The 14,666-nt window shown below is 41.1% G+C and overlaps 1 protein-coding gene across 10 annotated transcripts in view; it reads right to left on the bottom strand.

The window, feature by feature from the left end:
- LIN54 (lin-54 DREAM MuvB core complex component) overlaps nt 1-14,666 on the bottom strand; it is a 62,149-nt gene that overhangs the window by 46,349 nt on the left and 1,134 nt on the right. For 5 of the 10 annotated variants that reach the window (XM_043906323.1, XM_043906325.1, XM_043906327.1 and 2 more), the window contains exon 2: nt 1,743-2,455. In XM_043906323.1, coding sequence (XP_043762258.1) covers nt 1,743-2,423 — 681 coding nt within the window. In that variant the 5' untranslated portion in view covers nt 2,424-2,455. Of the gene's footprint in view, nt 1-1,742; nt 2,456-13,367; nt 14,028-14,666 lie in introns of those variants that run through there. The other 5 variants (XM_043906330.1, XM_043906331.1, XM_043906328.1 and 2 more) reach the window with 3 other exon arrangements.

Below are 14,666 nucleotides of genomic sequence, written 5' to 3'. Positions count from 1 at the left end.
CATATACACTATGTAATACTAAACCAAATACCCTGGTGCCTAAAATGGATACAGATAGGCATGTAGCTTTTTGTTTGTTTTTTTCTGAGCCTCAGAGTTTTAGAGGCTACTCATGAGTTGAAAAGATTTGAGTTGCCTAAAAATAACTGACCAAGAAGAACAATATTCTAAATGGGGTTTCTTTTGTTTTTAAATAGAAGTTCTTTTTAAATAAATAGAATCAAATGTTATAAAAGTAATAACAATAAGAGAAGTTATAAATATTAGACCCCAGTTTTTGTTTTTATTGTTGGTACTTGGGGGATTATAGACGAAACTAGTGGATACAAGTAAACTGGTCTTACAAACAGCATGTATACATTGCTCTATTAAATGGGGAAAAAAAACCCAAAAATGACATTCTGATTTACATTATCAGTATCTTATAAACATGGCTATGATCCACATCCCCAAAGCCAGATAAACTCGGGTAAACCAGTAAAAACAAGTTTCACAATTGATTTTTAAAAGGACAAGTTGAGGACAAGGTGCCTGATGGTGACAGGATATCTCATTCAAGAGATACTCATCAAAAGTAGTAAAAGGAAATCAGAGATAAATGAGCGACAATTGTGAATGAGAAAGCAAAGAACATTAAATGTTTAACAGTGGCAAAAGGGACATGGGCAAATTATATATAAAGTCTGAGAAATCGTATGAAGTTCTTAAATGAAAAGCCCACGAAAAATAAGATTCTATTTTGCCAACATAATAACATTTTTTCTAGTATCAGCTGAGAGTGGATAATTCCCCAAATCTTTCTCCCTTCCTTTTATGCATTCTTTAGTTCTCATGCCTTCTCCTTTTTTCTAAAAGCCAACTCTTTAAAACAGGAAATGCATTTGTTCCCTGGTCTTAATTGGATCATTGTATTTCTAAGCATGGTGTTGACCTAAAAAGGCCTATCTGGACACGAAAAATGGGGAACCACTTAACATATATTCTAATAACCTTCTAGCTTGGGTTTCTATTCACACTTAACAATGGGTACCATTTTGAAAGATCTTCAGTGTTTTGAGACCCATACCAAGTACTGATCTTACGTGTTTCATCATGATCAAATAGCCATCTTACAGCTAAAGTCAAAAACTCAGAGAAAATAAGTAGCCTATCCAAAGTTCCACAGCACCATCGGTCCCGCAGAAAAGTGACTGAAGTCCAGCTGGTCCAATTCTAAACCTTCCATCACAGGGCACTGTCTTTCTACACTGCAAATCTGAGTGATGCAGGGGACAGTAAATTCCAAAGAGGCACATACTGGCTGGTTTGCATTACTGCTGGCTCGAACGGTTTCTCAGAGCAGCAACTTCTCCTAGACTTTGGCCATCTGTTAGCTGAAAATATCATGTCTGAATGATTTTTTGACAGCCCAGCACCAACTCTGCCATCTTTACACCAGCAGAACATCCTTGGACTCAAACTACGACTGAGAATGAAATGTGTTTCAAAATGAGTAAAAAGCTATAAATACACTACACATTGGAATTTAACCACAATTAAGTTCTAAGTTCTCTGGTAGAAATTTTCAAAAGCATTAGACATGTCAAAGACTTTACAAAAAAAAGAACCACACAATTACTAAAAGCAACATTCAAAAAGATTCAGTAACAACTATGCATTTAATCACCCTACACATACAACTACGAATCAATTTAATATTTAACATGCATTTTCATTAAGAAGCCCCCTCTTTTTTTTTTTACCTGTACTGTTTTTAACTGTTGGGTCTGTAACACAGAGGGCTGAGTTGTAGTATTAAGCAGTTGACTTCCTGGGGTCAATGCTGAGACACCAATGACAGGTTTCACCTCTGGCCTCCCTCCAATGGTAACTACTTTAATTTGCTGCGGTGGTAACTTAGCATCTCCTGACTGGGCCTGAGTTGTAACTTTCTGAGCCTGGGGTTGGCTATGGGGTAGTGCTAAAACAATTGGTGAACCAGACTTGCCCAAAGTTGTTAAAATTAACTTCTGTCCATCTGGTTTAAGGGTCTGATTGCCAAGTTTAAGATCAGATGTCTGTGATACTTTGTTTAAAATAATCTGATTGGCTGATATAGTCACAGGAGTCTGAGCACCAAGTTTTTGAAGGCCACTTGGAAAAGCTGGTTTCACTGTGGTGTTAGAATCTGCTTTAGTGATTGTGGTGTTCACTGCAACTTGGTTAGTGTGGTTACTGTACACTGTGATTGGTTCCGTGGAAATGGGCGTGGCTGTAGAGTCACCAGTAGAATTTATGTTGACAATTTCTTCCAGTTCTGTCTCCATGGGAATTGGGGATGAAACAATAACAGCCTCAATACTATCATCATCCACTAAAGTTATACCAGTGTCCATTATCTCCTCTGGAAGCAAACTATTCACCTCAGCTGGCACCACCTCCATGATCGTTCTCCTTCGAGAAAGTTGATCAGGTGCTGCAATAAAAGTTGAAAGATGAATAAATTACTATGTTTCAAAACAGATATAAGAGAAGAAAAAAAAATCAGCCAAGAAAAAATGCAAATGACAAAACAAAAATTTCTGCTGATGTATAAGCTGAGTGAGGGATATTCCTGATGCATATTTGTGTTAAACCATTTCAACAAATCCTCAACCTTCAAGAATCTGAAATACAAGTCCTATGGGACACAAAACTAGAAGCAAACATTCTCATTTACCATATCTCAATCCAAAAGTATACTGCATTCAGGCAATACATAATTACAGGAAAATCCTTTCCAATTCCTGCTCATAAATAAAACCTTTTAATATTTGACATGTCTGACCATCTTATTTCTTCCCAGTTCTGGGTTTTTCTTCCCTACTAACAAGACTTGAAAACTTCTGATTTGCACAAGCAAATAAAGATTTAAATAAAAACAGATATTAGAAAATACAGTTGAACCTCCAGTGAAAGAGGTTCTAAAATGAGGTTACTATATCATTTACAAAAATCCATTAAGTACTCAAATTGATGTTAAAGAAGCTTCCAGAGCAAGCCACCTCAGCAACTGCAGGTCAAATGGGTTATAGGTCCCCAGTTTGATCCATCAGCTTCATATTAAAGAAATTTTTATTTGGAAAGAAGATTCTCAACTCCTCCTCAGCTATTTAGAATGCCAAAAAGGGAACCAGTTAAGAGGTATACAACCAGTTCCCACAAAGGAAAAAAAAGATGGTAATGATAATAATAAAGTAGATCACAAACAAATCAGAACTGTGATGCTTTCAGTCAAAGGTCATGAAAACTTCCAATAAAAGAGTCAGTACCATTATCTTCACGTATTAAAGAGTATCTCATATTTATGACTGACTACATATCTTATTTGGACTTCCCTGCTGGCTCAGCAGTAAAGAATCCTTCTGCAATGCAGTAGACGTGGGTTTGATCTCTGCATCAGGAAGATTCCCTGGAGAAGGAAATGGCTACCCACTCCAGTATTCTTGCCTGGGAAATCCCATGGACAGAGGAGCATGGCAGGCTACAGTCCACAGGGTCACGAAGAGTCGTACACAACTTGGTGACTAAACCACCACCACCAAACAAGCTATTTGCCCAGAGTACATCAAAGATTCATAGCAACCTAATCAGTAATTCTTTCTTTTCCCTTTTTTAAAAAAATATAAAAATGTAATACCCATTCCAAGATTAAAAGTTAACAGACTTAAGTGGCAAATTATAATTGAGTAGCACTAATAAAAACTAATACTGCCAAAATTAATCATCATTACTGAGCATTTACTACCTACCAGTGATGGCATAATTTAACCTATCCTGATAACAACTCCAAGATGCATCATTTTACAGATGAGGAAACTTAGAAAGGTTAAACTCTATGCCCAAGGTCACATAGCTTGTAAATGACAGAGCCAGAACTCAAACTCAGGATATGTTTTATGATACCAAAGTTCATAATTTTAATCACACAATTTACTGCCTTAAAAAATAAGTCTACTCCTTTACAGCCAACCCTCTACCCCAAATTCCTACCCTACACAACCACCGGTCTATTCTACAACTTCACTAAATTAGTGCTGCCTTTTTGCCCACTTTAGAACTTCACACAGATGGAATCATATATTATGTGAACCCATGGTATAAACGATGAGCCTCTCCCCTCAACATGCTTTTTGAGATTTATCTTTATTCTTACACTAATTAGTAGCTCAGTTCCTTTTTATTGCTGAGTAATATTCCATTGGATGAATCTACCATGATTTGTTTATCCATTCATCTGTGGATGGACATTTTGATTGTTTCTTGTTTGGGACTATCATGAATAATATTGCTAAAAATCAGTCAAGGCTTTTGTGGATAGATATTTAATTACCTAGATGTGGACCATAAGGTAAATTTAACTTGGGGCTTCCCTTATGGCTCCGTGGTAAGGAACCCGCCTGCCAATGCAGAAGTGGGTTCGATCCTGGGGTCAGAAAGATCCCCTGGAGAAGGAAATGGCAACCCACTTCAGTGTTCTTGCCTAGGAACCGAGGAGCGTGGTGGGCTGTCACAGTCCATGGGGTTGCAAAAATCAAGACACAACTTAGTGAGTAAACAACAACAATTTTAAACTTTGAATGAAATATGCCAGACTACTTCCCAACTTAGCTGTATCATTTTGTACACCGACCAGCAATGCATGGGATTTCCAGCTGCTCTACGTCCTCACCAACAACTGGTTTTGTCAGTCTTTTTAACTGCATCCATTCTAGTGGGTGTGAAGTGATAGCTCATCGTGGTTTTAATTTGCCATTTCCAGATGACTAAATATGTTGAGCACCTTTTCATATGAATATTACCTATTTGTATATCTTCTTTTTTAAAGTACCTGTGTGTTAAGTCTTTTGCCAATTAAAAAAAAAAGATTGGGGTTTTTAATCTTCTTATTGAGTTGGGTGAGTTCCTTATGCATATTGCCACATCATCAGTTGCAGTAACTTATAGCTTAGAGGAAATCAATAGGGTTTGGGGATCCCAAAGTATGAGCACTTCTCTAGATTTGGCTCTTCCTGGTCAGTAGAGTCCCCCTCCCGCACTTACAGAACAGGGAATTCATGGAACAGGATTGCTGAAACATCAATACCAACTACACCCACTCCCCCTCCCCCACCGCCACAGACAGTGGCACATCAGCTTCCTATTCCCACTGCAAACCTTGTCCAAGCCCTATCAGCTGTTTCTCAACATTCCACCCCACAAAGAACGAGGAGGAGGATGACTTGGGTGTCACTATCCAATGCAGCCATTAAGTTTGACTCTCTTCTCCCTGAAGCTCCCCCAGCAGGGTCAGACCCTAAGTCAAGGTGTTGGAGGAGGAGAGGCCACGCCACAGAGGGAGACGGTGGCCTGGCGGTGCGTTTACTTTCAGTTTCACGCACTCATACTTGCAGCTCAACTGAAAAACTCCTAATGTTTTCCATCCACCCAAACCCTCATTTCTGAGCTCCTCCTCTTGGCGTGGGGGACTCCTTGACTCAGCAGCTACACCCCGCTGCCTTTCGGCGAGGGCCACGCAGTGGAGTGTGCAGCAACCAAAGCAAGCACCATCCAGGCCACCCCTCAGCTCAGCCCCGAAAGCTTCCAGGAGGCGGGACACGAAGGGCGCCTACTCCTCCTGCCCCACCACCCTCGCCCGCCACGTGGTCACCCTACCAGAGCCAGTCTTTCCATATCCCCCAGCCCAGCCCTCAAGGCACTCATCCTTCCTCTTTTGAGAAGCCACATCTCTGTCAGCACGCCATTCTTATGGCTTAAAACTGTCAAGAACTGGGAGGCAGTCGAGATTCTAGACGCTCCTTGCAAGCTAACAAAGTTGCCTGTCACTGTTCCGTGGAGACTGGCAGACGACACGGCAGTCCTAGGACAGAGACAGGGGACTTATCACACCCAGCAGGGCAAGGAATGGGAGCACCGTGTGTGTCCTGGCTCCTTGCTGCCCCCACGTCCCACGCGGCAGACGTGGGGAGGCGCCCAGGTGTACGCTGCGCAGGCAGTGGGTTCACACTGAGGAACCCTGAGCCTAAGGAACCTGAATCGTTTATAAGGGGCTGAAACACACCTGCCCTTTGTCCAACGGAAGATATTATCTTTATGACACTGGACGTACAAGCAAATCTGCCCTCTGCTATGACAGGAGTCACTAACTCGATCACCCAAGGCTTTATGCTATACAAACATCCTGGAGAAAGCTGTTTAAAAGGCCTATCACTGCCTCGCTTGTAACAAGTACAAAACTACAAAGACCCACGGGGAGCTGTCTCCTAACAGTGTACCTCCCTACTTATTTGTTTTAGCAACGTGTTTTGTTCTTCGAGTGTTTAGGTCTTGTATATATTTTGGTAAATTTATCCCTAAGTGTTTTGTGTTTTTTGATGTATTGTAAATGGCCTTATTTTCCAACTGGTTGGTTGTTGCTAGTATATAGGAATTCAACTGACTATTTTACATTGTCCATGTATCTTACAACCTAGCTAAACTCACTAAATCTTGTGTAGAGTCCACAGGATTTTTAGAAAAATAATTCATATTATTTGAGAATAACAATTCTCGGTATTATTACTTATAATAATAACCTGTAGTTCTTCCTTTCCACTCTGCACGTCTTTTGTTTCTTTTCTTGCCTTACCATACAGGCTAGGACCTCCAGTAAAATGTTGAATAAAAGTGGTAAGAGCAGACATCTTTACCTTGTTTCCAATCTTAATCTTAGCTGCAGGTTTTTCATAAATTCCCTCTGTTGGGTTGAGGAAGGCAACTTATAGTGCCAGTGTGTAGTTGTTTCTTTTTTCAAATGGATACCTAATCATGTTTTTTTTTCTGCAACTAGTGAGATAAACATATGGCTTTTTCTCCTTTGTGAAAGTCACTCAGTTGTGTCCGACTCTTTGTGACCCCATGGACTACACAGTCCATGGAATTCTCCAGGCCAGAATACTGGAGTGGGTAGCCTTTCCCTTCTCCAGGGCATCTTCCCAACCCAGGAATCGCACCCAGGTCTCCCACATTGCAGGCGGATTCTTTACCAGCTGAGCCACAAGGGAAGCCCAAGAATACTGGAGAGGGTAGCCTATCCCTTCTCCAGCATATCTTCCCGACCCAGAAATCGAACCAGGGTCTCCTGCACTGCAGGTGGATTCTTTACCAACTAAGCTATCAGGGAAGCCCGTTTTCTCTTTTAGTCTTTGAGTTATATTGATTTTACTAAGTCAATTTTGCACTGCTGAAATAAACCCCACTCAGGAAAATTATATACAATTATATTCTATATATACTGCCAAATTCTGTTGGCTAATACTTTATTAAGTAATTTGTCTATACTTATAAGGGCTCTTGGTCTGTAGTTTTTTTGTAATGGCTCTCTGGGGACAATGCCAGTCTAACAAAATAAGTTGGGACATTGCCCCTTTTCAATTTTCAAGAAGCATCTACATGGAACTGTTACTGTTTGTTAGAATTCACCAGTAAAGCCATCTATTTAACTATAAATTCAATTTCTTAATTAGATGTAGGGTTACTCGGGTTATCTTTCTTTCAAATGACCTTTGATATTTGACAGTTTGTATCTTTTAAGGAATATGTCTATCCCTCTAAGTTGCCAAATTTATTAGCATAAAGTTACATACAATATTATTTCAATGCCTGTAGAGATGGAAACCTCATTTCTTATTTTGGTAGTTTCTGTCTTTTCTCCTTTTTTTCTTCATCAGTCTGATTGGAGATTTTTCAGTTTTATTGATCTTTTCAAGAATCACTTGGCTTCATTGATTTTTCCCAACAGTTTGTTCATTTTTAATTTAATTGACTATTACCTTTATCTCCTTCCTTCTGCTTTGTTTCTTCTAGAAGCTTAAAATGGAATCACAGATCAGGATTTAACAAACCATAACCTACAGATCAAATTAAGACCACAGTCCATTTATGTATTGCTCTCCATCTAAGAATGATTTTTACATTTGTAAATAGTTGGGGGAGGGGCCTACAAAACCTAAAATAGTTGCCATCTGGCCCTTTATAGAAAGTTTGTCAACACTTGGTTTAGATCATTGATTTTAAACCTTTCTTCTTTCCTAAACATTTAGTGTTAAAAATTCCTCCAACACTGCTTTAACTGCATTCTGCTAGTCTCAAATGTTTTTATTATCATTCACTTAAAATCTTTTCTAATATTCTTTGTGATTGCATCTTTTGACACATGGAAAATAAAGAAGTATGCTACTTAATCCCCAAGTATTTGGGGATTTTTCTACCTTTTATTATTGATTTCTAATTTACTCCTATCATTGTCAGAGAATGTAATACTCTACCATTTCCACTGTGTGAGATGACATTTGGAGACTTGTTTGAGGCTCACGTGTGGTCCACCGTGGTGAACAGTGCACGTGCAACCTGAAGAGAACACGTGTTCCGTGGCTGCTGAGAGTAGCGCCCCATGAATGTCCAATAGGTCAAAACGGCTGAGAGTGCTATGCAGATCTTCCAGTCTTTCTTTTTCCTCTTCTATCCATTACTGAGAAAGACTGTTAAAATTCTCAAATATGACTGTGGATTTGTCTGTTTCTCCTGTGCCTTTTTACTTCTTTATGTATTTCTGTTATTAGGTTGAACATGTCCTCTTCTGACTGGTCCTATTAAAAGAGACCAGGAGCTATAGGGCTAGGAGTCTCCCTTGGAAGTAGGAGTAAAGTTCAAACTTCCAAACAGAAAAGGTCTGATTGGTCTGGCTGGTCTCTAAGTAGCATGGGCTGTGCAGAGTTCTGGAGCCAGCACACACCTCACAGGCCACTGAGCAGACTGTAATAACTGCTTTATGATTAGACATCTCTAGCTGTTTCAATCAGGGTCACATGCAGGGCAGGGTGGCCTCCGCTAAGAGAAAACTCTCAGAAGGAGCTTGTGGGCATGGCAGGAAAGGGTTTGGCCATCTAGTGACATGAATCATCACTCTAATTTTATCCCTTAGGAATGGAAGATATGCCCTAGCACATGCAACCTCATCACCCCTGTGTTGAGGACCACTCCAAGAAAAGAGAGACAGGGAGGATCTTTACAAGCCAATAGGACAGAGGAGCTGTAGTTTACCTCATGTGTCTGAAGGGTTACCTCTCAAGGTATGGAAAGAAAAGAATACCAAATATACTATGCATTTTCCAGGCTTCCAATATTTTCTGCTCATAAAACAAAGTTTTTAAAGCTTTAGTTTTTAACTACTTTTTTATTTTTATCAGTATTTACTTAACAAATATGTAATGCTTTCCAACTTTGTGGAGGGAAATTAACCAAAGCCCTTGCCCAGACAGACCTTACATGTCAATAGAAGAGTGGCATGATCACAGCTGTAGTTTGGGAGGATTAACTTCATCTTGGTGTTTTATTGGACTGAAGGCAGGGAAACCAGTTACAAGGCTATTACAGTAATTAGTTCAAGACAGAGATAAACGGAGGGTCTGATTTAGGACATTAAAAGAAATAAATACAACATAAAAACAATGTAAGATAGATATGACAAATGCTCTATGCTTTCACACTTTTTTTTTTTTTGAGACAATTACCAGAGCTGAAGCACTGTTCTTTTTCTTAGTTACAGGTGGAGGACAACCTGGTAAACAATTATTTTCATTCTTGCACATAATAATATAAAGTGGTGATCTATCACTATATTATAGATGATAACTTGTCAGATGTTGGGACAGAAACATCTGGATGTTTAAGAAATACACTTAAAAAAAAAAAAAAAGAAATACACTTTTGTACCTAGAGCTTACCACCAGCACTAACTGGTTAACTATACTACTTGGATTTTAGCTTTCATTTGTAAGGTCTAGCATCAGCAACTCAAAAATTAGGTACAGAATTACATTTCTCAAACTAAACTGGGAGCGGTGGACCGTAAGACACGAGTCTTGAAGAAATGCTGGAAAGTTTGTATTTTCATTTCAGTAATATATTTTTTAAAAATGTATATTCTGGATTACCACCATCAGTGGTACCAGAATCAGAGTGGGCTAAAGAAAAAGGTATATAAGGATCTTAAAAGATAAATGATATATTTAAGCCATGTGGAAGTCAAACCACCTAACCGGTGATTTAAGGAGGAAAATTCTGTGACACTCAAACTTAGAAAAATAGTGTAGGAGTTGAGTTATCATATGATACACAGCATGGGGCTTCCCAGGTGGCTCAGTGGTAAAGAATCTGCCTGCCAATGCAGGAGATGCGGTTCGATCGGGGGTCAGGAAGACCCCTTGGACTAGAACCTGACAACCCTCTGTGTATTCTTGCCTGAAGAATTCCATGGACAGAGAAGCTGGCGAACTACAGTCCATGGGGTCCCAAAGAGTGACACGACTGAGTGACTGAGCCCGCACGCCCACACACAGCATATAGAAATCTCCACGTCTAGTTAAGGCAGACAATGGTATATTGACTACGCAAGCAAAGTTTCCATTTCATCAAAACATCATTCATTACCCTAAATTTTACTGGCTCTACAGTTTTGTTTATATTTCATTTATACTTCCCTAAAAGCAATAAGCATAAGGCATTTATATACATCTAAAAATCAAGTATTTTAATACAGTGAAACTATTTAGGTCCATCCTGACAATACACAATATTTTTTCCCTTTAAAGGGGGACTGTATATCATTCATGCTTTAAGACTAACATGGAGGAAAAAACATAGAGATTCAAATCAGAAAGATGTGCTTCCAAATCCTGACTCTCCTCATTGCTTATCATGCAGCCCTAAGCACTAACCTCTCTAAGCCCCAGTTTACTAGCAGTTACTGTGAAGACAGTTATGTGGTATGCTAAAGCGCAAATGAAAATTCTTCTCTTCTTTCTCTATCTAAATTAGCTTCTCCTGATTTCTCTATTTTGTTTAATTTTTATAATTTTGGGGTGTGCACAAATGGCATGTGGGATCTCAGTTCACTGACGAGAGACTGAACTGGGGCCCTGGGCAGTGACAGCTCGGAGTCCCAACCACTGGACCACCAGGGAATTCCCTCCCCATAGAATTTTTAATCCGTCAAATATCATGCAGATTACACCTTCACAATACCTCCTCCCCACTGCAACCAAGAGTTTTTAAATCTCCGACTACCATAGTTTTTACCTTTATCTTCTCCTATCTCTTACCTGCGACACATCCCACAGAAAAAGCCACAGGACTTATCTCACCCGAGTGCACCTCTGAGGCTGTCACTCTTCTACTCTAACACTTTCTGTAACCCTCACGGCCTTCTGCATCAAGGCCCTACCCAACCTATCCTTCCAATGTTACCTCCACCAATTCCAAAAGGGAAAGTTTCCTGGAGGAGGGAATGGCAGACTACCCCAGTATTCGTGCCATGAGAACCCCATGAACAGTCTGCAAAGGCCAAGATACTGAGGTGTCTCCAAGCCCTAGCACAGTACGTGACACACAGTAGATACCCAACAGTAACATTCGGAAAAAAAAAGTAGTGGGAATCTGCAATGCTCCGCTTCACCAAAAAAGGCACCCGACTAACTCCACCCGCGTAACTCTTCACTGCTTTCTAACACACCTATAACTATTAATAGGCAACTCTTTCAAAAATCATCTAAAAACTGGTCTTTAAAGACAATCACAAGGAATCACAAAAGACAATGGCAATGGGTGACTTAAGAAACAAAAAAAGCCAAAGAATAAGTGTGCTTCTTTATTTATTGGGCTTCCCTGGAGGCTCATCTGGTGAAGATTACACCTGCAATGCAGGAGATGTGGGTTCGATCCCTGGGTTGGAAAGATCCCTTGGAGAAGGAAACAGCTACCCACTCCAGTTATCCGGCCTGGAGAATTCCAGGGACTGTATAGTCCATGGGGTTGCAGAGTGGGGGACACGACTGAGCGCCTTGCACTTATTTTTATTTTTAAAATTCTCAGTACTGACTTAGCAGCTGAGTTGGCAGAGACCAAACAACTGCAATGTAAGAGCTATAAGAAATAACAATAACAACAATCAAATTCCTACTGGATAAAACATGAGGAAAAAACTATTTTAAAAACTCATTAACTAAAACCTCTGAGTACCTCTTAGTTATTTCCCCTGAAAAAATACCTTTGGTCTCTTAGTCCTCTAGTGAATAAATGTGGACATACAATGCACAAGCTATACACACACATACACACAAAATATTTCCTCTCTGAATAAAACAAAGAATAAAACTGTATGACATGCTATGACATCATCTCTTTGTAGGAAACTTGGATATGGAAAACCACTGCTAATCATAAACACTACCAGGAGACATTTCTTAAACATTCATCTCTCTGTTCACTCATATACTCAACCTTCAACTGACCCACCCTACCACTACAAAAGCTGGGGGGAAAAAAATCAGAGGGCCCCAAATCAATGTATAAAAATGTGATTCACATGTAACTTTTCAGTAACACTACTGTTGGGGATCTACACCACAATCTAAAACATACATGGATCTTTAGGCAACCTAACCAAACCAGACTGTGGCTGTCAAAAGCTCAATCAGCCCAAATTCTCCAGCTCTTGAAACAAAGGGCTAAAAAGTCCAGTAAGTTAAATAAAACGGAGGTCTCAATTTGTCTTTAACCAACTCAAAATTTGACTCATATCAAGTGTGAGCATCAAGTCATCACAACTTCCTTCTTAACAATGAAGGCAAAACTTGTGAACCAAAATAGGGCTGCCAAAGCTGTATTTCACTTGGATCATAAAATCTACTGTAAAATCTTCCATAAGTTTACTCTCTGAATTCCTGAAATGGATGGATGAGAGGCAGGGGAACACATGGATATCAGATATGACTGACAGTATCTCAATTGTCATCTGCCGATGGCAGGGGCCAAGGAGTCCTCTATAGATAACAGAGCCATCAAAAAAAGAGACAACATTTTCAGTGATTACAGAACTGGTCCACGGGCTCACAAAATGTGAACATCCACACCCCAACAAGTTACAGACTATGATCTAAGACCCAGAGCTTAAATGCCGAATAAAATGCCAACGTTCGGCCTCCCTAAAGAAACGTACAACCCCATAAACTGCTGGACATCATCAAACCAACACCCGCCGGAGTGGATATTTTAAACATTCAATCAGGAAACCAGGATAACTGCTAGCGGTTCCTCTAGGCCTCAGTAGCAGCCTTGGGTATAAGAGCAAACTCGAGTCCTCTTAATACTCAAAAGAATAATGTTGATGTCATGACGAGGCTGCTGATCCTTTGCACTCTGAACTAGCCCTTCCTTGATCCGCCGGGCGATCCTTCGCCCACCCGTCCCCTCCCCACAAATAAAGCGGCCTCGCAACGGAGCAGCCCTCGGGTAGCCCCCGGCTCCTCTACCTCCGGCGGCGGCCGCTTTCTCCTCCCTCCGGCTCCGAGGTGGGGGCTCCAGAAGGTCCCGGGCAATCCCGAGCCCGGGCGGTGCTGCTTCTGCGTGTGCACGGTGGCTCCGGCCAGCCGCTTCCTCCCCTCGTCTGCCGGACCTGGAACGCTACTGGGGAACCCGGGGGCCGCGGACGGAGTCCCGGGTGGCGACGCCGCCGCGGCCGCCGCCTCTGGTATGTCAGGGGCCGGGATTGTATTTCGAAAGATCCGCCATTTTCACCTCGTCATCACCATCACAGCTCAGCAGCTTCCCCGACAGCCCGAGCCCGGGCCGCCGCCGCCGCCGCCAGTAACCTCCCCCTTCCTCCTCCTCCCCTCCCCGGCCCTCCCCTCCGGAGAGGCGCACACCCACATATCCGGGGAAACCTCCCGCCGGCCCCGCCAACCTTCAAATGCTCGGGGAGACTCCACTGCACACAGAGCCCACGCCGAGACCTTTCACCCCGCCACGGAGGGGAAATCGCGCTACCTGCAGAGCCCCCAGACCGGCACACTTTTGTTTTGAAGAGCAAAAGAAAAAAAAAAAAGCGGAAAGGGGCAGAGGGACCACCAAGAGCTTCCCCTCTTTGCCACTTTCAGGACGGCAACTTGAGAGAAAGATGATGGAATGCCTTTGATGCGCTGTGTCCATCGCAGACACGAAAAACAACAACAGGATCAAGACCTGGAATGTCATTCACCAGCTCTGACACTTTCCTCCACCGCCAGCACCGCTTTTGACAGAATGGGCTGCTTCCCACCGCACTTCAGACCTCTCCGACACATTCGTAAATTTACAGGCATTGATTCTTATGCAGATACTGTGGTCAAGACGTCTAAGTTTTCAAAATAAAAGTTCCGAACTGTTTCCTCTTAACTTCCTCTGATCCCTTCTGTCCATAAACACTGTGACTTCCAGTTCGTCTGTCATTGGTTTAAGACGTCAAAGAGCAACTAGGTTTAAAATGTACGGATCCTACTCATGAGTGAACAATATCTAAAATACAGAAAATATAACTCGGAGTTAAAAATTTTTTTTTGCCAAACGTTTTTAGAATCTAAGTCATCAAATTAAAAAAAAAATCTGCCGCTGAAATTTTTGATACAGTGAAAATAAGCAGCGTGCTTTAGAAAAGACCCTAGAATTACCTACTCAGCATTACCAGCATCTCTCACCATGTAGTTTAATAAATAACTAAAAGAGAAGATAGGCATGTTTTAATCATCAAAGAAATAACAAGAAAACATAAGCTGCGTGGCTTCTGAAAGGAATAA

Source organism: Cervus elaphus, chromosome 6, assembly GCF_910594005.1.
Source record: "Cervus elaphus chromosome 6, mCerEla1.1, whole genome shotgun sequence".
NCBI lineage: Eukaryota > Metazoa > Chordata > Mammalia > Artiodactyla > Cervidae > Cervus > Cervus elaphus.
Note: the sequence above shows the minus strand (reverse complement) of the source record. Positions and strands in the feature narration are given on the sequence as shown.